Below are 23,850 nucleotides of genomic sequence, written 5' to 3' on the forward strand. Positions count from 1 at the left end.
GAACATGGCAGCTAGTGGGTCATCCAAAAATATCAGGAATCAACAAAGAGGTATGACAACTCTCACTTCAGAACGTGTAGTGTGTTCTTGTTTCCTTCATTAATCTCTGTGAATAGCTGTGTGAATGACAATGACATTAAAAGATGAAACGCACCAACTGAAGCATCACATAACAATATTTACTTTAACCACACACAATACTTCCTCTATAATAACAGTTAGGGATGTGACAACAAACAATTATATTGTTTATCGTGATAAAAAGGCAAGGCAAATAAACATTTGCGGGGACATTTTATATAATCATGATAATCGCCAACAACAAAAACAGTCGCCGCTGGATCACCAGAATGTGCAGAAAAAAGCGTAATCAAAAAGTTCTCTTGTTGTTTTCAGTTTCAAGTCTAGGCAAGTAATCGGTCTTGGGACATTTTATATAATCATGATTATATAAAATTTAGTATCATTAATAAGTTGCCGATACATACCTCGACAAATAGGTCACGATACGATACATATCTTGATACAGAGCGTTTTCGATTCAATACAATATATCTTAAATCAATTCAATACAGTTAAATAAAAATAATGGCATAAATAAAGGCTGTGATACTAAAAGTGTTTGTTAAACCACTTCCTGTGCAAGGTGAAGATGAAACACAAACATTTTAATCCTCAAAACAGTGAAAATCAAATCAAATGTGCTGCAGAAACAAGTTTCCTTCCTCTAAACAAGCAACAAAACTGTAGCGCTGTAATAAAATAATTTAGTAAATTATGATAAAAAATACTCTTGGCAAAATACGTCGATACAGCGGCTCCCGATATTGATACTGTGTCATATAATCATGATAATCGCCAACAAGAAAAATAATCACAATTGTATCACCAGAATGTGCAGAAAAAAGCTTAACCATAAAGTTCTCTGCTGGATTATTGTTGTTTTCAGTTATAGCAAAGTACATTACTATAACCATTGTTTAAATATGGAACTTATATAGTACAAGATTAAAATTACAATGATTCATATCCATAAACATTTTGAACAGTCAGATTAGTTTAACCGCACACAATGCATCCTCTAAAGCAGGAGTCTCCACCTCCTTCCAAGTAGCTCACCAAGGGATTTCACAATTACACTATTGTGCTGAAAAACTAAAATATGGTTAATTACATGCTAATTACCAAATGTATCCTTTTGAAACCCAACTTTATGCACGAGAAAACACTGCTTGGGCAAGTTACTTTAAAACTGTAATGTGTTATTTATGACTTGTTACTGTCATTTCAGAGTAATTTGTTACATTACAACATTACTGTGTTTAAAATGTAAAGCATTACATTACTGTTGCATTACTTTTAAGTTACTCTCACCAAAATAACTGTGAAGATGCTGAACTTTTGCGCCGTATATGGACCGAACCAGGACTAAACCAGAACTGAACCAGGACTGAACCAGAACTAAACCAGAACAGAACCAGGACTAAACCAGGTCTAAACCAGAAGTGACACAGGTCTAAACCAGGTCTAAACACGGACTAAACCAGGACTAAACCAGGTCTAAACCAGGACTAGACAAGGACTAAACCAGGTCTAAACCAGGTCTAAACCAGGACTAGACAAGGACTAAACCAGGTCTAAACCAGGACTAGACAAGGACTAAACCAGGTCTAAACCAGGACTAGACAAGGACTAAACCAGGTCTAAACCAGGACTAGACAAGGACTAAACCAGGACTAAACAAGGACTAAACCAGGACTAAACCAGGACCAAACCAGGACTAATCTTCGACTAGAACGTGGAATCTAGGACCACCCTTGAGAGTACCCCAAGTCCATGGAACAGGATGTCTGCAAGGCACGATCGGGCGTCATCTACGGTTAGCGCCATGGAGAGTGGAGTTCTGCGCCGGTCCTTTCGCTCGTGGTCCCCTGACAGTCTACATGGGCGCATCTCTGGTGTTTCATCGCTGCTGATATTGTGGTAATTTTAGCGAATTTGTATGAAGAAAAACCCACCACTTCAATCCAGGTTAAAAAAGCATTGTGACGCACGTTACTCACATTTGTACCGAGTAAAACATTACAAATTTTTCCCTGTAATGCCGAACATTACTGCGTTCTAGCAAAAAGCAACGCATTACAGTTCATTACTTTTAAAACGCGTTACTCCCAACACTGTTAATAAATGGACAATGGTTTACGTTTTATAGGCGTCTAACTGTACCCCAAGACTTGCAATCTTTCTTATAATCGTCTCAATTTCTTGTGGCCGCTAAAATGAGCAGCTCTCTGGCACTTTAGTTTTGTAAGCTTGGTAGCTCACAGGAGGAAAACGCTTGGAGACCCCTGCTCTATAGTAGCAATGACAGTAGTTCCCCTGCAGACAAAGCCCAGACCACATTAAAGCTCCAACTTTTCAATCGAAAACATCAAGCGTAGCAACAAAAGCAAATGTTCATCCAATATACTTATTATTATTATATGAGTTTTTCACTGTTTAGCAATGCAAAATCATCATCTAATCCAGCCTCGCATTCAGAAATCAGCCGTTTCCAGGATGTGAAATGTAACAGAGGGAGAAATGTATAGATCAGCTGTATTAATAATGCAACGAATCAATGTGAGACTGAGCAACATCTGATACAGCAACAAAAATACAACAACGATATATTCACTGGTCTGGTCAAATATGTGTAACTTAACAAATCAATACAAGACAAGCGCATTTTAAAGGTGCGCTGCGTAACATTTCCAGTGGAGGGTCTGTCACCTGCTTGTATCCACCAGAAAAGTGACGCAATGCACCTTTAATGTGAATTGACTAAATCCTGTGTACCAAAAGTCATTCCAAATCATTCACTGGTACTTGTTGACAACACCAGACAGCAAAAATGTGGTAAAGCAATAAATAAATAAATGAAATAAAGCATGGCAGTCTCTTACCTTGACCGGCGTCTTTGGGGTGAGCACTGGTTTGGGGCTGAGTGGACCAGGAGGGGGGCTGGACGGGGACAGTTTACCCGAACCTGGGCTCTTTGGGCTGGAACACAGATTGGAAAAAAAACAAACAAACGTAACTACAATGTACAGAACACACTGGAAGATTTCTGATACTAAAACAGCATTAAATTAAAGGTTGTAAATATGAATCAGTGTAAGAAATTTAAAAAAAGATTGGTTCAAAGATAAAGCAGTTTTGGGGGTTTGACGCTAACTGAAAGCACTGCTCTGTTAGGCTACGTTCAGACTGCAGGGCTTAACGCTCAATTCCGATTTTTTTGTGAAATCCGATGTTTTTGCGAGGTCGTTCACATTTCCAATTAAATGTGACTTGTATGTGACTCCAGTGTGAACATTAAATGGCCCAAAAGTGTCCCGCATGTGACACTGGAGACACGACGACGTCAACCGCAGCGAGTGTGTTTATGGAAGTTGTCCAAACATGGAGGTGAACATTGAGCACCTGGAGATTTTAAAGTTTCTCTTGTACCGGAGCCAGAACATGAACAACTTACTTGTTTTAAGGAGGAGATTGAGAAGGAGAAGGACGAGGTTTTTGGCCGTGGTGTTTTGTGGGGCAGCAGCAGCGACGTCCGTTGAAAGGAACGTGTGGATGTGGAGACAGAGCCAAGAGTGGTGAGTGGTGATGTGCTTCACTTCAGTGACACGGAGTTCATAAACAATTTTCACCTACTTCAGCTCAGAATAGTCACGTTTGTGGCTTGTTGATAATGTGTAGGTGGATGAATGCATTTTGGCCGTTCACACTGAAGTCGCATGTCAAAAGATCAGATATGTATCAGTTTCAGGAGCACATATCCAAGTGGCCTGGGTCGCATTTGAAAAAATCGGATCTGTGTCATTAAAAGATCAGATACAGGTCACATAGGGGCCAAAAAATCTGATTTGGGTCACTTCACGCTGCAGTCTGAATGTAGCCTTAGAGACTCTGTTATGTCGGATGTTCACTGTGCAATATTTTTGATGGTTTCACTCAGGCCCAGCTCAAACTGTACGACCAAATCGCATGGTTCAAAGCTCACGATTCATGTTCTCACACTATATGAACGACTCCAACAGAGCAAAACCCGTACGAGAGGCGATCGCACTCACAGTAATCATGGACACGAGCAGGTGGTGTACCCTGCAGTTATGGAGAGCAGCTTCAGTACAAATGAAGCTCTTCAGTGTCTTTTAGTGCTTCATAAATGGTACATTTAGTATGCTCCTGTTGTACACTTGGTTTAGTCCTGGTTTATTTTTATTTAATTTTATTTAATAGGGACAGTGCATCTTAATGAACATCTACAACATTGCAGTGTAAATATGCCAGATTATAGCAAGAGTGCTAATTTCCATCTGTCGTCCCTCGGCAGGTAACACCACAAATTTAAACAAATCAAAAACAAGTAACAAATCTATACTAAAAGTGTCCACAAGTCTGTTTTTTCTTTAGCCATTCTTTTAAGGAGGACTTGAAGGTGTCAAGAGTTGAAGTTTCTCTTATTGATAGTGGCAGACTGTTCCAAAATGTTGTGCCTCTGACTGAGACACACCTTGTCTGAATGTTGTGCGTCTGTGTGGGACGTCACAGTTCCCCCGGGCTGTGGCCCTAGTTCCACTCACAGTCTTTACTTTAATAAAATCCAGTAATGGAGGAGGAGCAAGTCCATGCAAAACTTTATAGACAAAACATCCATATTTAAAACCAATAAAATTATTAAAATTAAGCAAATTATACTTGTCTAAAATAGTGCAGTGGTGAAATGAGAATGGTTTCTTGTCCAATATTTTTATGGCTTTTTAAAAAAGTGATTCGATGGGTTTGAGTGTTGTGCAGCAGCGAGTGACCGTGTGGTTATGCAGTCGTCTATATGGGACAGAATCATGGAGTGTAAAAACATTCATGCCGCATATAGAGTCATAAAAGGTCTTACTTTGTCTAAAATTCACTAAGTTAAAATTAACAGTTTTTGTAAGGCGCTTAATGTGTTTCTTAAATGTCAATGTCGGGTCCAGCGTCAGTCGCAGGTATTTAAAGTCTTTGACAAGGCTGAGTTCCACGCCGTCCAGAAACACATTGGACCGCTGTAGATCAATTGTTTTTTTGCTGAACATCATGCAGACAGTTTTCTTTATGTTGAGTTGCAAGCATGAATTCTTGACCCACTTTTGGACATGAGTCATGGCGGATGTTAGCTTTTCTGAAGCTTCTTGTACAGTTTTGGCATGTGTAAAAATCACAGCATCGTCAGCATACAGCTGGACATTGACATCTGGACACATTTTAGACCTGGTTTAGTGAAAGTGTATGTGACTTTCCGGACCATTATCTGCATCAATCCATGAAAACAGAAATGCTATTGTACTATGCTTAAGAACATTAAAGGTCCTATATTAAGAAAAATTGCCTCTTGTGAGCTTTTAGTCATGTTATAAAGTTGTTTCCTCCTGAAGAACACACTAAGCTACTGGTGCACAAGTGTTTTCAAATGTTTTTTTCCTGGAGCTCTTTGGACTCAGGATCATAGTCAGTGTAATACAAAAAAAAAGGGGGCTGAGTGTTTCAAGGGATTTACAAAAAACGTTAAAAGCCTGTATTATTTGAGGGCAAATGGTCTTTTTTTAAACACTAATGTATATTGGCCTCCCTGGCTCTTCATCAGAGCATGTTAAAAGAGCAAAATGTCCGCCAGAGAGGAAGACATGTGTTCGATCACTTGACTGAATCAAAGAGTGAACAGTGAACAAGATTGTAACTTTAAAAAGTCATCAGTCAGTTCATGAAATTAACAAGTTCATGATGTAAATCCATAATATACAACCACAAAGAGTAAGGTAAAAGGTAAAATATAGTAAAATCTACATCTCAAGATTCATGTTCTCACACTATATGAACTACTTCAACAGAGCAAAACCCTCACAAGAGGTGATTGGATTTCAAACAGGTTTGATATTCCTGTGACCTACGACTGGATTGGGATCTGGTCATAAGGTTTTAATCGATTCTTGTTACCCCATGTTTACTACAGCACGACACATGATTTCTGATCCCAAAAACAGCCGTAAGAGTGAAAAAAAAAGTCCAAAATTGCACAGTGTATGTCGGGCATCACTCATGTTAGACTTATTCTGAGCTTTATTTGAACACAATCTGACTAGAAAGAACTATTGTTAAATCCATTTTGTGTTTTTTGTTTGTTTGTTTTTTTGTTTGTTTTGGGGGGTTTTGACTGTTGGCAGATATTCTAATGTGTGCATTGTGTCACCATAGAAACTGCTGAACATTCCACCAATAGACATGCATGTAGAACCCCCCAGCATATATCATTGCAAAGTATCAATAATATACAACCTTATACACTGAAAAAAAAAAAAAAAAAAACTTCTGGAAGTAGTAAAATATATTAAATCAGCTGTGGTCATTTTTACATTGAAATAACATAATTCTGTGAGAACTACAACTTATTTAATAGCAATGGACAAAATGTATTTATTGTACATATGCAGTCTAAGTGTTGAGTTTAATGAGTCAGTTCTACTATAGAATAATCACCAACATGTTTTAAAGGTTTTATGGTCGCTATTCACAACCCCACAAATACTGAGTAATGCCAACGTCCTCTTAGATGAGTCCTGCACTCAGCGGCTACAGAGTTGGGCCTGGGTGACAGTAGCTCAGTTGGTTGAGTATTTGTCCACTGATCCGAATTTTGGTGGTTTGAATTCCGCTCTCGACATTCAGTGGTTGCTCTCTCAGATCTACTGACCCACAAGTTGGTAGTGTGTGTCTGTGTACACTGGTGTGTGTGTGTGTGTGTGTGTGTGTGAATGGGTGGTTGGGTGGTGGAAAAGAGCTACATAAAAATTGACCATTTATTATACATCAGTAAATACTAGACACATAATATTTACTTAATTATTTCATCACAGCAATGCAATTAAATATGACAATATTTCATATATTTTACTTAATTGATTTACATAAATACGACTTCTAAGGAGTAACAATTACTATTACTAACAATTCATGACTGTTAATCATGGTGGTAAGTAAGGGTGTGCAAAAATATTGAAATATCGATATATCACCAATATTTGTTGGTTATATTTTACTCAGTTATTTTGTTACAGAGTTACAGTTTTGTTGGAAACTCGTTTATGTGACACATTTGACATTTTCACTGTTTTGATTATTCAGATGTTTGTGTTTCATATTCACTTTGCACAAGAAGTGGTTTACAAAGATTTTTTGTATGACAGCCATGAATTAGCCTTTATTTTTTATTGAACCATATTGAATCGCTTTAAAATATATCGTATCGAATCAAAAGTGCACTGTATCGAGGTATGTATCATATTGTGGCCTGTGTATCGAGGTATGTATCATATTGTGGCCTGTGTATCGAGGTATGTATCATATCTGCCACTTCTTAATGATACCAGCCCTAGTGGAAAGTACATTTTACTTAATACTGACAAGTAAATTGTACCTGATATTACAGCAGTAAAATTGACTTTAAAAGTGCTAGTGCAAATTGTTACGAACATTTTTTTTACTTACAAGTTACAAATCACCAAGTCCTATTAAAACTACAACTACAAACATTAGTAGTCAAACATTACATTATGTTTGACTACTTCAGAATAAAACTTTCAGCTTCATTCTCACACATATTCGCTGATACAGGTTATTAATAACAGATGCCTGGAAATGTCCCACAGTATGACATTAAACACATTTTTTTCCATGAAGACAAACAGGTGTTGGCACCAGGTGGAACCCGGCATCCCGCTCACAGTAATCACGGACACGAGCAGGTGGTGTACCCTCCAGTTATGGAGAGCAGCTTCTGTATAAATGAAGCTCTTAGGTGTCTTTTAGTGCTTCAGAGCATGCTCCTGTTGTACACTTGGTTTAGTGCTGGTTTAGTCCTGGTTTAGTCCTGGTTTAGTCCTGGTTTAGTGCCAGTTCAGGTAGTTATATGTATGTGACTTTCCGGACCATTACCTGCATGAATCCATGAAAATAGAAAGTTAAAACCACACTTTAATGATATCATGCTATGCTTCAAAACATTAAAGGTCCTATATTAAGGAAAATTGCCTCTTGTGAGCATTTAGTCATGTTATGAAGTTGTTTCCTGCTCAAAACATACTAAGCTACTGAAATGCTGCACAAGTGTTTTCAAATGTTTCTCCCTGGAGCTCTTCAGACGCAGGATCAGAGTCAGTGTAAAGCAAAAAAAAAGGGCTGAGTGTTTCAAGGGATTTACAAAAACGTTAAAAGCCTGTATTATTTGAGGGCAAAGGGTCTTTTTTTAAACACTAACGCATTTGGCCTCACTGGGTCTTCATCAGAGCATGTTAAAAGAGCAAAATGTCCGCCAGGGCTCTTTTATAACAAGAAGACATGTCAAGTCATCACTTGACTGAATCAAAGAGTAAACAGTGAACAAGATAGGAACTTTATCAAAGTCACCAGTCAGTTCATGAAATTAACAAGTTCATGATCCATAATATAAATAAATCCATATATACAACCGTAAAGAATAAGATAAAAGATAAAACAGTTCACAAAAAATGAGTAAAATCTACATCATGTTTTAAATCAGGGGATTCTGTTGCTTTCAGGATATAAATCCAGAAGGATTTTCAAAAAGAAATTGTTGGTCTTTCTAACAAAACTTCTCTAATTCACATTTTCAGATGTCCCATTTCTTCTTTATGGTTTCTTTGATTGCATTAACTTTTTTACCAGATCCTGTGAGTATTTTGTGTGTGAAAATGTGTGAATGAAGCAAAACACAACCAGGTGTATTTGTGATAGAGACGCAACATTGTAACAGAAAATAACATATTTTTCAGACTATAAGGCGCACTTAAAGTCCTATAATTTTCTCAAAAATCGACACTGCGCCTTGTAATCCGGTGCGCCTTATGTATTAATTTGATTTTATATGGTACACAATCTCAAAAAGCAAGTTGTTTTTTCAGAGCTTATAGTTTATGCAAATGAGTCATGTGGGTTTAAATTTTGTTTCTGTAAAACATAAACAAATGTGCGTAAAGCTGCATTTAAACACATTATTACTCAATGTATATTTGAGTCGTCCTCGTAGGAAATAAAAAAACAAACTTAAATGTTCCACCCACATTCACATTCATCATCCACATTCACCAAGACAAGGCAAGAGGCAACACCGGGTGAATTACACCACAAACTCCAAATGAATCATGGACGCCTGGGCTAAGGATCAATCTCAAGTATCGTCTATTTGTTTTGCTTAATGCACTTTATAATCTGATGCATCTTACGAATGAAAATAGACAAGAGAATTCAACATTACTGATACTGCGCCTTATAATCCGGTGCACCTTATAGTCCAAAAAATACAGTATCTTAAAGCCAAAGGAACAACATTTCCACACAGGCCAAACATGAGTCAGGTTTGTGTAGATACGAGCCAGTAGAGTAAGGACGCATGTTTTTGTGTTTTTCAGTGCAATAAACACAAAAAGCTGAAAATGATGCTTTCTTTTAGTGTATATTTGGCTAAAAAATTACATACTGTGACTTTAAAAAAGCACTGTGTAACTTTTCTAGTGGAAAGAGATGTTATTGCTTATGTTTCTCAGTATGGCATAAAACCTTTCTATCTTCATCGAACCAATTTACAGGTCAGGAAAGTTACACAATACACCTTTAAACAAAATGAAACTGGTATAGGTAATAAAAAAAGTGTACATTTGTTGTGTTTTGTGTTCTTACCTGAGCAGGGGCCCTTTGGCAAACGGCCCAGGGCTGATGGTCGGACTGATCCCCGTGAAGGTGAACTTTCCCTGGGTCGAACCGCTCGGGCTCTGGGCTGTGGGGGTCCCCTTCTGCGACGCGGCCTCTTTACTGTTCGAACTTGGACTTTTGGGCGTAACATTATGGGACGTCCCCTTATCGGCCGGAGAAGAGGGCATCAGACTCTGGATGGTGCTGGAAACCAGGGCAGATACCACCACCTGCTCCCCTGCGCTCACTGGAGGGTGGGGTGAGATGGTGGAGTACTCAGAAGCGGGATCGGACAAGTCTTTTTCTCCGTTTTGTGGCATTTCTTTCAGAGTTGGGTCACCGGCGGAAGACTTGGAGACAGCGGGAGGCAGAGGAGCGCGGTACTTCTTGCTCGGTTGGGATTGGAGCGGCGATGGCGTCGGTTTGGCTGGCGGGACTCCGGCGGGTATGGGAGGAGCCGGAGACTTGAAGGACTTGGGTTTGGGGGAGATTTTGGGTTTTGTAGATTCTCCAGACGCTGTGGGGGTGAGAGGGGCAGGTGAAGGGGCAGAGGAGGGGGTCGAGGAGGGGACATGTTCAGACTGGGCTCCGGAGTCAGCTATGATGGTCAGCTCGTAATACTCCTGGATATCTGAAAACAGAAAGACAAATCTGTAAAAACAGTGTAGTCATAATACTTTAAGGTCCTATATTTCACTTTCACTTTAATGTAATAATGTCGTTTCCTCAAAAACAGACCTGGAGTTGTGTTTTGTTTCATATATTCCACTTTTTACTGTTGGTTATTATCAAATAAGTCAAAAATAGGGACACCTGGGACATTTCTTGTATAAAACTTGGACAAATCACAGCTTTTGTATAAATCTACTGGGACAAGGGACACAGGGCTTAGAACTGGGACTTCAGTCACCCTACATGACGAAGCTCTCGATTTACCGCTCGATCTACGTTCCTCCCCTCATCTATGGTCATGAGCTCTGGGTAATGACTGAAAGGACGAGATTGCACAATGGCTGGGCGCTTCCTTAGAAACAGGGTCAGGAGCTCAATCACACAGGAGGAGCTCGGAGTAGAGCTGCTGCTCCTCCATGTCAAGAAGAGCAGCTGAGGTGGCTCAGGCATCTGTTCCGAATGCCTCCTGGACGCCTCCTGTGGGAGTTGTTCCGAGCTTGTCCCACCGGTAGGAGGGCTCAAGGAAGACCCAGGACATGCTGGAGCAGACTTGTCAGACTCAGGCCCGTGAGATCATATCAAATATGTATTAGAGCCGCCCACCAGCTACAGATAGACTATAGAGACGTTATTTATTTAAAATGTTTTTATTTTATATTATGCTTGTTCAGGATTCAATGTGTAAGCAAAACTATTATTAAACATTTATTTTAATATTTAATTAATTACATATCTCAAAAGAAGACAAAACATGCAAATGATGTGTTTTCGATAAAGATTTAGTTTGCCCACTGTCCCATTTTTTTATTTTGGCCCTGTGTGAATTTGAGTTTGACACCCCTGTGCTGGAGGAACTATGTCTCCTGGGAATGCCTTGGGGTCCTTCTGGAGGAGCTGGAGGAAATGTCTGGAGTGAAGGAAGTCTGGGCGTCCCTGCTTAGACTGATGCCCCCATGACCCAGCCCCAGATCAGCGGAAGAAAATGGATGGATGGGTCACCCGACATTAATTAAAACTCTTAGCTTGTTTTGTGAAGTATTCATTTTAGTTTTTCTGTTTTCAGATTAAATGTTTTTGTAGTAACAGACATGCTCATATAATAACTTCAATTTATATCATATATGTTTATTTTTATTTATTTGTTTTCTGTTTGTGAAAATCCACTGGCTCTTTTCCTTGAATCACTGCATTTAGTTTTTTCAAATACACTATATAGAAATTGTCTATACACTGGCGCCCTCTTGTGGTCGTCTCACAGCACTGCAGCCTCCATAAAGCAAAGTTGTTCTGGAAACATGATATATTTTTCCATGCAGAACTACAAGCTTCACTTCCCTGTTTCTCCTGAACAGAACTGGTTTGTGAGCAACTATTTTTTCTTATTCAAAACCTTCACAAAGAAATACAAATACCTCTGTGTTTAGTTCCCGTGTCACTGGTTTAGAACTATTCAACTATAAATAAGGAGGAATTGTTGACACAGATTATTGTCACAGTGGTGAAAGGTTAGAAGGGCATAAAACAGGAAGTATCACACGCACACGCACACAAACACACGTACACACAAACACACACACACAAGCAGAAACATGAAAGAAGCACAGATCTGAAGGAGTGGCTGCAGAGGTGACACTTGAACCAGTTTGTTCTGGTTTGTTTACAACTGTGACCTGGAGCTCAGCTGCTTCAAGTCAAAACTAAACTCACTAAAACTAACTACAGTTATCTATGTTTTTTTCTGTGGCCATCAAATTTTTTTTTTAGAATCCAGATCCAATAACCAATCACAGAGGTGCATGTTATTTTGAATGTCAACTTTTCTAGAAGAGCAGACATGAAAAAACTGTTTTATTATATTATATTTGGCCCACGAGATCATATCAAATATGTATTAGCGCTGCCCGCCGGCAAAAGATAGACTATAGAGACATTATTTATTTAAAATGTTATTATTTTATATTATGCTTGCTTTGGGTTCAATGTTTAAGCAAAACTATTATTAAACATTTATTTGAATAAGAAAAGGTTTAATATTACATATATCGAAAGAAGAGAAAACATGCAGATGTTGTTGAAATTTTTCAGTAAAATATATCATTTGGTCCACAGCTTAGTCCCAGTTTTACTTTTGGTCCTCTGTGAATTTGAGTTTGACACTCCTGTAGAGGATCCATCAAAAGCTTTTCTCCATGGAGATGTTGTTGCTTTGTCTGGAATGTTCCACAGTATGGCATTAAACCTTTCTATCTTCATGGAGACCACACCAGACAAGTTACAGACCAGATCTGTGGAGAGGCGACCCCGCTCACAGTCATAATGTCTGTTTTTCCAGATATTTTTTTAGCTCTAAAACCACCTGTAATTGAATAAAGGTAAGGTGGAGCTTTTAAATGTCACACTGTGGAACATTTCAAGCATGGAGAAAAGCATTTGACGACCCTCCACCAGAAAAGTTGCATAATGTACCTTTAAAGCCACACTATGTACATTTGTGGCTAAAAAAAATAATCAAATAAAAGCATGTTTTTAGTTTATTCAGTGTTTTTTTCATTCATTTTGGTTGCGTCTGTTGCAATGAAAAACTTACTTTGAGTGGGCTTGCATCTCCACAAATCTGACTCGTATTTGACCTGCTGTTTCCATGGAAATGTTGTTCCTTTGGCTGTATAATATTCCACAGTATGGCATAAAACGCATCTATCTTTATATAGAAACTTCCAAATGGTTTTAACTTTCTATTTTCATGGAATCGTGCAGGTGATGTGCCATATCCAAAAAAAGTGTAAATATCATTCATCTTTTAAAGTAATGGCAGTTAAAGGTGCACTGTAACCTCCATCACCTGCTTGTTTCTGTAAATATGCCATTTCTCTACCTGGAATGTTCCGCAGTATGACATTAAACAGCTCTACTTTACATTTATTCAATCACAGATGGTTTTGTAGCTCAAAAATCCCTAGAAAAACAGACATTCTGACTGTGAGTGGGGTCGCCTCTCCACAGATCTGACCTGTAACCTGCCCTGGTTTGGTCTCCTGAGGATAGAAAGGTTTAATACTATACTTAGACTGAGACTTTATTGATCCACAAGTGAAATTATTTACTGTGAAACATTCCAGACAAAGCAATAACATCTCTGTGGAGAAAAGCGTTTGATGGACCCTCCACCAGAAAAGTTACACAATGCTCCTTTAACAGTGAAAGGCGTGTGGTGTATTTAAGATGTCGCTGTAATAATCAAAATGTACTTTTAATTCAACTAAAGACGACCACAGGAAGAAATGGGGATCAGATTAATCCTCTAGAGATCACAGAGGCTTTCTCTTCACAAAAGTCTTTTATGTGGGAGTCATTGGTCATAGTCAGAACCATAAACCGGATTATTTCATTTCATTTATAATTATTAAGGTAAGGCTCAGACATTTTATTGTACACATAGTGAAATTTGTAAAAGCTGCATTTGACCCATGCTTCAGAGCTGCTGTAGTCACCTCTGTGAGCACCCAGGGGACCATCTCCAGATCTTGAGCTGGTCTTGGTCAGGAGGACTACTTTACCTGGAGGATTTAACTTCATGTGTAAGTTTTATTTGTATGTACTCATTAGGGCGATTGGATATCCACAATTCAAAATGAGACACAAGACTGAATCTATGAGAACAAGATTTTGACATTATAAATAATAAATTGTAGAGCCTGGCCGATATATTATTGGTTGGCCGATATTATTGGCCGATATGAGCAACTGGAGGCATATCGGCTATCGGCCGATATTTCATGCATTGCATGTTATACCTCGTTATAAATCTTAGACTCTCTACATTATGTTCATTTAATCCAATTAAAGACAGATAAATGTTCAAATATGTGGCTCCACATCAGTATTTATCTGCGGAGTCATTTGTCTGTGTGTGTGTCCGTACTGTCCCTGAACACACCACAGAGTCACGTGCCTTTGTTTACACCTGCAGACACAGATCCATGTGCAACACTGAGATTATATTCTTTTTTATGGACAATTGGTTTGAGTCTGGATTAAAAGGACATTTATTAGTGCAGACTTGTGATGTGAGGAGGAGCCTGTGTGAGCGCTGAGTGTTGGAAATACATCGACTTTGAAGCTAGTTTTGTTTCATTCTGATAGGTTTTCTATTGGTCTGTTGTAAACTGACTATATTGTCCGTATATTTGTTACTGGACCTGCATTGATCTGTAAATGAGCTGAGAATAGACGTGTGAATGATTACATTTGCACATATAATTAATTACTGCGGCGTGCAGCATTTATGGCTGGTGATGGGTCGGTCGCGAACAAAGCGGCTCTTAGAGCCGGCTCTTTGAAGCGAACGACGGGAGCCTGATCCTTATTGGGAGTCGTGTTTTCTCTTTCTCTCACTTTTTTTCTCTTCACGCCGCGTGCAGACTCGTGGGAGTTTGACAGCGGCAGCGGCTAAAAACGAAACTTTCATAAATATGCGTGTGCATAGGATTGAAAAAAATTTGCATAAATATATTAAGCATAAAATAAATAAACCAGGACTAATCTTGGGGTTGAGAGAGGGAGAGAGATAGAGACCGAGTCCCGACACTCAGTCCTGGTTCAGTTCTGGTTTAGTCCTGCTTTATGGATGCAAAACAACTTTCTCCAGCTAAACTCTGACAAGACTGAAGTCATAGTGTTTGGTCCACAGAAACAAAGGGACAGTGTCAGCATCACCTCCAGTCTCTCTCTCTAAAACCTTCAAATCAGGCAAGAAATCTAGGGGTAATAATGGACTCAGACTTGAACTTTAACAGCCACATCAAATCAATAACATCCGCAGCCTTTTACCATCTAAAAAACAATTTATAGACATATTTTGAAATGTTCCAGTAGTGGTTACTTTTCAGCGAGCATTAACCATTTGGTTGTCTGAATAGTAGCTTTTGATGTACAGAATTTATTTTACAGCCTTCTGAATACTTTTTTGTATTTTGTTACAGTTTCATACTTTTTTGCATTAAATCCTGGTTAAAGACAACACCTGCCTGTTCCTTGGAGGAAGTGATGTAAGAGAGTTTAGCTGTGAGTCTCAGTTAGGACAAGGGCTCACGGTGGGTGTAACAGTTACAGTACATAAAGAATGTTTTTTGGTCTCACCTAAGGCTGCTCCATTATGGAAAAAATTATTATCAGTTATTTTTGGTCAATACTGAAATCACAAATTATTTTTTTATTTAATTTTTTAGTTACACGATGCATATATTCAGCATTTCTCTCTCAAAAAAATAAAAAAAATAAAAATCTTTCTTATTGGTAATTTATGCAAAACTTTCAAATTGGAAATAAATATAGGCTACAAATATGTACCGTAGAGCAGTTTCACGATGTATAAAACACAAAATGAATAAAATATAATTTGAACATGAAATAAAGCATAACAAAAACAAAAAAATCCAATAAACATATATCCAGCTGTTCTACAATCTCTATCCTTAAAAAAATAAGTAAATATACTTATTTATGTAAAAAAAATATCCCACAATAAACTTCAACTCAATTATATTTGAGTTTGAAGATCGTTTGACACACAAATCGAAATCATGATCAAAATTTGAATAATTACACAGCCTTAGTCTCATCATTTTTGATTTACTTTATTTAATATTTCTGGTGTCATTGAAGTAGCATTTTTAGGGACTATGTGTAACCCAGTAGAGTAAATGTGACATATTTTATTTAGATACACTCATTTTATTTTGAAAAACGTTTATTTTGGTAAGAGGAAGTGTGATCCTCTAGCTCTCTCTTGACTTCCTGTTTGTCAGTCACGTTGGGTGATAATGACCTTCTTATTTGTTGAGAATAATTAAGACCCGCCTTCTCAAGACGCGATCTCAGAGTTAAGTTAGTTCTTCGTTCTTTTACGCTCTGGACGCAGATGCGAGAGGCTGTGTGTGATGACCACTTTTGTTTTTGCTAAGCTAAATGATTATTTCGGTGAGTGTATGTAAATAGAATTTGATGTAAATATGGTACGAGATTTAAATGCTAACAGGGAAATGTTTATATGCTATTTTAAGTTGAATCCATGTGTGAACCTGAAGGGCTGTGACGGTGTCTGTCCCATGTTCATGCTAACACATCATCTTGGTGAGTCTACACGTGTTACCGATCTAATATGGTAAAAAATATGCTAGCGCGATGCTAATCGCGATGCTAATGCTAATCGCGAGTGGTAAACTACTACTTGAAATCAATGTAAAACCAATCTGTACTTGTTTTATTGTAATCTAAAGTGATATTTCAGATGACAACAAAGGTCACTACACTTTTATTTAATTTCACCCTGTTTTATGGTGAAGTGTAACACTAATTTGGTGTTTTATGTAAAAGAAAGTAATTCAATGTTAAACCAGCAAGGGTTTACAGATTCAGTGGAAGTATAGAGATACTATTATCTGTTTGATAATACAAATAATTGATTGATTTTCATTTATAAAAGCTTAAATAAGGTTTAAAAGGTAATAATTTAATTGGATTAAAATATTAATAAGATGTCATGGTTAATATGTTCAAAAAGATTAAAAGAACAATTCATTTTATTGTTATTACATGGGTTAAAAACAAATTCATGTGCAGCAATGATAGATTTGAATTAACAGAAATGAACACATACATGTATGTTCTGATATAACTATGGAGTTATATTATTTGATATTTTGAGTAAAAAAAACAAAAACAAAGCTATAGCTACTTGATTGTGAGAATAAATTAATGGAATTGGATTTCAGATAGCCGTATACTATAATACTGTTATTGTTGTACAGGCTAGGTTTTTTGTGTGTGTGACGATTAAGAAGACAAAGACAAGACTGGATCTGGATTCTTCTTTGGAGGAAACGGCGAGCCTGTCCCAGAACCCAGAACTGAGAACTGAGAGCAACCTTCTTCTCTGCTCTTCTTATCGAACTCATCACGTGGTAACCACTCAAACTACCACAGCGAGGATCCTGTTGGAACATTGACTGTGACTATACTGACTGAATATACTGAGCTCAGTAGGACTAAGGGTGAATTATGGTGCACAACTGAATGTAAACATAGATTGCCGGCTGTTCATTTGTAACAAATTTTATAATTTTTATTTTTATTTAAATTTTCTATCCAATACAAATCAAGCTTGCTCAATCTCTGTCTCCAGCCATCTCATTTACTCTCGCACTATTATTCCTATTGTAGTCCTTGAGAACCTAGTGCCTGGACCAAACTACTAGATTACTTTATTATACTATTCTCGAGTCAGGGGTTACAGTAGAGTTTTGGCGAGCCAGCCAGGAGTTTTTCTTGTTTACTCAAGCCTAAACATATTCAAAATGGATGTTATTGATCAGCAATCGGTGAAAATCCCTAATGCAGTGATAGTAAGTGGAATTGCTGGAGATGAGCAATCTGATCAGGTGGTGGAGTTCTTAAAACATTATGGGTCAATCTCAAGAGTGATAAAAGTAGATGACAATACTTCCAAGTTTCATCAAAGTGTTATTGTTGAGTACAACTCAGGAGCTGCTGTAGATGGTATTGATCCTTTGCCATTTGTTCATGTATCTGACAGTGGGGTTAGCTTTAAGATACAATCTCTTGCTAGTGTTTACACACAGAGTGTTGGGAATGACACAACAAAATCGTACCTCAGTAATATTCAAAACCTAGCTAAGATGAGTGGTAGAGACTATGCAGATGTCCTGAAAGACATGATGGCACAGATTAGTGACTCGATCAAAGAATTCATAACAGAATCATCCGAACAAAGCGACTTACCAGACAACCCACCTGCATCTCCTTTGGTTGAACCGCAGCCCTCTGTAGTTGAACCCAGTTTGAAGGGTGCACAACAAATCTTGACCAATCAGACATCTAGCACTGTAAGTAGCCCAGCCCAAAGTATCCCTACCATTTCTGCACACGATTTAACTCCCCCAGAAGTGCAGCGAGTGGTAGTTGAGCACATTGTAAAGAGAGATGAATACTCAGGGCAGCCATTTTCACAAAAGCTCAGAGCTTTTTCAGGAAAAGAACCTCGCCCTGCTTACGAACCTGATTATGATGCTTGGCGCTCCAGTGTAGAACTAGTCATGACTGATACATCCATGTCACAACTGCAACAATCACGAAAAATCATTGAGAGTCTTCTACCTCCCGCAGCAGATGTTGTAAGGCACTTGAACCCCAACAGCTCACCTGCAGAATATCTTCAGTTGTTGGATTCCGCTTACGGAACTGTTCAGGATGGCGGAGAGCTGTTTGCAAAGTTTCTTGACACCTTCCAAAATACAGGTGAGAAACCGTCATCATATTTGCAACGTCTCCAAGCAGCTTTAACTCTTACTGTAAAACGAAATGGTGCCGCAAGCCGTGACTTTGACAAACTGCTACTTACACAGTTTTGTCGAGGTTGTTGGGACGATTCCTTGATAACTGAGCTCCAGTTAAGACAGAAACGAACAAGTCCCCAAACCTTTCCTGACTTGCTATTATTGTTGCGCACTGAAGAAGATCAACATGCTGCCAAAACAATGCGAAAGAAACAACATTTGAGCAATACAAAACCAAAAGTAACAGCTCACGTACAATTAGCCAAATGTGTCCCAGAGGAAGACAACAATATTGCCACACTGAGCACAATCACTAAAGAACTCTCTAAACAAGTTGCAGCAATCCAAAGTCAGCTAGTAAAACTAAATACTAAACCACCAAAACCGAGAATCCAAAACTCAAAAAATGCACCCAGTGCAAGATCAAAACAGAAACGAAAGCCAGACAAAGAAACCAAGGAACCCACAGAACAGGATAAAACTCTGCGTACGCCACCCAAACCATGGTACTGTTTCCATTGTGGAGAAGATGGCCACATAAAGCCGAACTGTGAAAACGAGCCCAATGCAGCTTTAGTTACTGAAAAGCGAAAACTGTTTAAAGACAAACAAAAGAAGTGGGAAGCTGAACACCCCACAGACGTTAGTGAACAGTTAAACTAGAAACAGTCTCTATTACGGGGCAAATAGGGACTGTACCCAGTCAAGCATGTCCCACTAAAGTGAAGCAAAAAGCTAACTTGAAACAGTCTCTTAGAAAGCAGCAAAACTTTAGCTTGCCAAAAGGGTTAGTTGGTTCTAAATGTACAGCTGTAATTAGCATTTGTGGTATTAATGTTAACTGTCTTCTTGACTCAGGGTCACAAGTGACTACAGTCACAGAGTCATTCTACAAACAGAACTTTCCTGATCAAGACCTTAACCCACTGTATAACCTTTTAGAGGTAGAAGGTGCTGCAGGACAGCCTGTCCCTTATTTAGGTTATATAGAGTTGTGTGTTACCTTTCCAAAAGACTTCCTAGATACAGAGATTGACATACCAACCTTAGCTCTTGTAGTGCCAGATGCTCACCCTAACAACCAAACACCAGTGTTAGTGGGGACAAATACTCTTGATGTTCTTTATGAGAAGTATTTAGACATCAAAACACATGAGCACTTACCTGGTCCCTATGGGTTTAGAGCACTCTTGAAAACTCTCGAGGTCAGACACTCTCAAAACAAAGACGGAAACATTGGTTTAGTTACCTTAGCGGGTAAGACAGCAGCGGTTGTTCCAGCGGGCCACACTGTAGTTTTAGAGGGGTATGTTAACGTACATTACACTTCAACTGATACCTGCGCCCTAGTTGAACATCCCAGTCAGTCTTCCTTGCCCGGTGGTCTTTGTGTAAAGAGTTGCCTGATAACTCTTCCCTCCCGAGCTCCGCACAAAATCCCTGTAGTGATCACAAATGAAACGGAACAAGAGGTTACAATTCCGTCCACCTGTGTTATTGCAGAGCTTGGAGCTTTCCATTGTGTTGTCTCCCAGCACAATGTCACGAACACGAACGAGTCTAACCCAACCAAAGAGACAAACCTGAACTTCAATTTTGGAGACTCTCCGATATCACAAGAATGGAAGGAGAGGATAACCAAACAACTCAATGACATGCCAGAGGTATTCGCTCATCACGACCTTGATTTCGGGTGTACGAACAAAGTGAAGCACTCCATCAAACTTCATGATCTGACTCCCTTTAAGCACCGTGCACGCCCTATCCATCCCCAAGACCTGGAGGCAGTGCGTAAACACCTCCAAGAGCTGCTCGCAGCAGGTGTTATAAGAGAGTCCCAATCGCCTTACTCGTCCCCGATTGTTGTAGTGAGAAAGCGAAACAATGATGTCCGCCTTTGTATAGACTTTAGAAAACTTAACTTGCAGACCGTTAAGGACTCGTATGCCCTTCCGAATTTAGAAGACACATTCTCTGCGCTCTCAGGATCCAAGTGGTTTACTGTCCTCGATCTTAAATCTGGATATTACCAGATTGAGGTCGAGGAAGCAGACAAAGAAAAGACCGCGTTTGTAACACCACTTGGATTCTGGGAATTCAACCGCATGCCTCAAGGCATAACTAATGCCCCGAGCACTTTTCAAAGATTAATGGAACGTTGTGTTGGTGATATGAATCTAAAAGAAGTGCTCGTCTTTTTAGATGATCTGATAATCTTCTCAAGCAGTCTTGAGGAACACGAGAAACGTCTCATGCGAGTACTCAATCGTCTCAGAGAATATGGGCTGAAATTATCGCCAGAAAAATGTAAATTCTGTCAAACCACAGTCCGCTATCTAGGTCACATCATATCAGAAAATGGCGTAGAGACAGATCCCGAAAAGATTCAGGCCCTTAAGACATGGCCAAGGCCCACGAACCTTAAAGAACTGAGATCGTTTTTAGGGTTCTCAGGTTACTATAGGCGCTTCATTAAAGGTTACTCGTCTATAGTGCGCCCACTCAATGACTTGACCCGTGGTTACCCGCCACTCCGCAAAAAGTCCAAGTCAAAAGAACCAGATCAGACCTACCATGATCCAAAACTGCCATTTGAAAGTCGATGGACCACTGACTGCCAGAAAGCTTTTGATTCTATCATTGAAAAGCTTACAACAGCGCCTGTTTTAGGTTTCGCAGACCCGAAGCTACCTTACTTACTCCATACCGACGCCAGTACTACCGGCTTAGGTGCAGCACTCTACCAAGAGCAGGAGGGTCAGCTTAGGGCCATAGCTTTTGCCAGTCGTGGATTATCCAGAAGTGAAGCACGCTATCCAGCTCATAAATTAGAGTTTTTAGCGCTTAAATGGTCAGTTACGGAAAAGTTTCACGATTACTTGTATGGTGGTCAGTTTACTGTTGTAACAGACAGTAACCCGCTCACGTATATATTGACTTCTGCCAAGTTAGACGCCACAGGGTACAGGTGGCTTGCAGCTTTGTCTAACTACAACTTTAAACTGCAGTACAGAGCGGGTAAGCAGAATTTAGACGCTGATGGCCTTTCTAGACGCCCTCATGGTGAACTAGTTAATGATGTACAGTCCAGGAAAGAGCAGGAGCGAGTGACCAAATTTGTAGAATGTCACCTAGCTGATAGTGACATCAGACAGCTTGTAGATAGTGATGTTGTCCAAGCCATCTGTCAGAACCATCTTGTTAAAATCAGAAATGACGATAATGACAGTGGTGTTACACTAGTAGAGTCACTTTCTCTCTCAGCCAATGCCATTCCAGACACTTACCTTTCCGAAGAGCAGCATGGCTTACCAACAATCTCTGCTATGTCCAACTCCGAGCTAAAAGACAAACAAAGAGCCGACTCAACCATCAGCCACGTGATAGCTCAAATTGAACTTGGTCAAACACCTCCACCAACTTTGAGAAAAGAACTTCCAGATCTCTCTCTTTTACTCAGAGAACTCAATCGATTGGAAATGCACAATGAGATCTTGTACAGAAAAAGGCAAGATGGAGACCAAGTGACCCATCAGCTTGTTCTTCCTGAGGAGCTCAGACCCTCGGTTCTCCAAAGTTTGCACAATGATATGGGCCACTTAGGGTATTGACAGAACCCTTGATTTGGTCAGAACCCGTTTTTATTGGCCGCGTATGGCAACAGATGTTGAGCAAAAAGTCAAAACATGTGATCGCTGTATCCGTAGAAAGAGTCCCCCAGAAAAAGCAGCTAGTTTGGTCAACATTTCCACCTCACGACCGTTAGAGCTAGTCTGCATGGACTTCCTTAGTTTAGAGCCGGACAGCAGTAATACTAGTAATATCCTAGTAATGACTGATCATTTCACCAAATTTGCTCTTGCTGTGCCAACGCCAAATCAAAAGTCCAAAACAGTCGCCAGGTGCCTGTGGGATCAGTTCATCGTCCACTATGGGATACCTGAACGTTTGCATAGTGATCAGGGTCCTGATTTTGAAGCAAAACTGATCAAAGACTTGTGTGAGATCTCTGGAATAAAGAAAATACGTACTACCCCGTACCACCCAAGGGGTAATCCCGTAGAAAGATTTAACAGAACGTTACTCAGTATGTTAGGGACGCTTGAAACTAAACAAAAGTCCCATTGGAAAGAGTATGTCATGCCATTAGTTCATGCATACAATTGCACGCGCAGTGATGTGACAGGGTTTAGCCCTTATGAATTAATGTTTGGCAGAAAGCCCAGATTGCCAGTCGATCTTGCATTTGGACTTCCCTTAAACAAAAATCAGAAAATGTCCCATTCACAATATGTTCAAAGTCTTAAAACTCGTTTGGAGGAAAGCTATAGATTAGCTTCTAGAAATGCACAAAAAGTGGCAGACAAAAATAAAGCCAGGTTTGATCGTAAAATCACAGTCTCTGAACTTAAACCTGGGGATAGGGTTTTAGTCAGAAATGTACGACTGCGTGGCAAAAATAAACTTGCTGATAAGTGGGAAACAGATATCCATGTTGTTGAAAAGCGTGCAGGTCAGTTGCCAGTTTACACTGTAAAACCTGAATCAAAGCAAGGTCCTTCGCGAACCCTACATAGAGACCTTTTGCTTCCCTGCAGCTTTCTTCCTGTTGCCACGGTAGACATACCTGAGCCAGTACTTGTTAGTCGCCCTAAGACTCGACAAACTGCTGCCACTGAAATCACTGATCCCGACGAATCTGTTGAACTTGAAAATGATCTTTTAATCTCATGGGTTGAGGATTCCCCGTGCCAAGAGATAACCAGATTTACCACTGTACATGAATATTCAAAACCGCCGAACATGACAAACCTCCCGGATATGACGAAACCACTGAATGTGACAAAAAACACTGAATGTGACAAAACCACTGGATTGGAACTTACCTGATTGTGACTTACCTGAAACCGATGCCGATGCAGACCTGGATATGGAAGAAAATGCCAATGAGGAAGATGCCAAGGAGGAAAATTCAAATGAGGATGAATCACTGGAAAACTTACCAGATGTGGAAAATACTGGAGTCGAGGGTGGAAAT

The 23,850-nt window shown here is 39.4% G+C and overlaps 1 protein-coding gene across 3 annotated transcripts in view; it reads right to left on the minus strand.

Annotated features, from left to right (window-relative positions):
- The window catches only part of LOC110164226 (disks large homolog 1-like), a 406,356-nt gene that overhangs the window by 303,634 nt on the left and 78,872 nt on the right, over positions 1-23,850 (minus strand). For all 3 annotated transcript variants that reach the window (XM_055165342.1, XM_055165341.1, XM_055165340.1), the window contains exons 3-4: positions 9,775-10,417; positions 2,946-3,042 (exon numbers count right to left, since the gene is read on the minus strand). In XM_055165342.1, coding sequence (XP_055021317.1) covers positions 2,946-3,042; positions 9,775-10,417 — 740 coding nt within the window. The remainder of the gene's footprint in view (positions 1-2,945; positions 3,043-9,774; positions 10,418-23,850) is intronic.

The sequence above is a fragment of the Boleophthalmus pectinirostris genome, unplaced genomic scaffold (genome assembly GCF_026225935.1).
Source record: "Boleophthalmus pectinirostris isolate CB_2022bp ecotype Guang Dong unplaced genomic scaffold, ASM2622593v1 HiC_scaffold_7, whole genome shotgun sequence".
Lineage (NCBI taxonomy): Eukaryota > Metazoa > Chordata > Actinopteri > Gobiiformes > Gobiidae > Boleophthalmus > Boleophthalmus pectinirostris.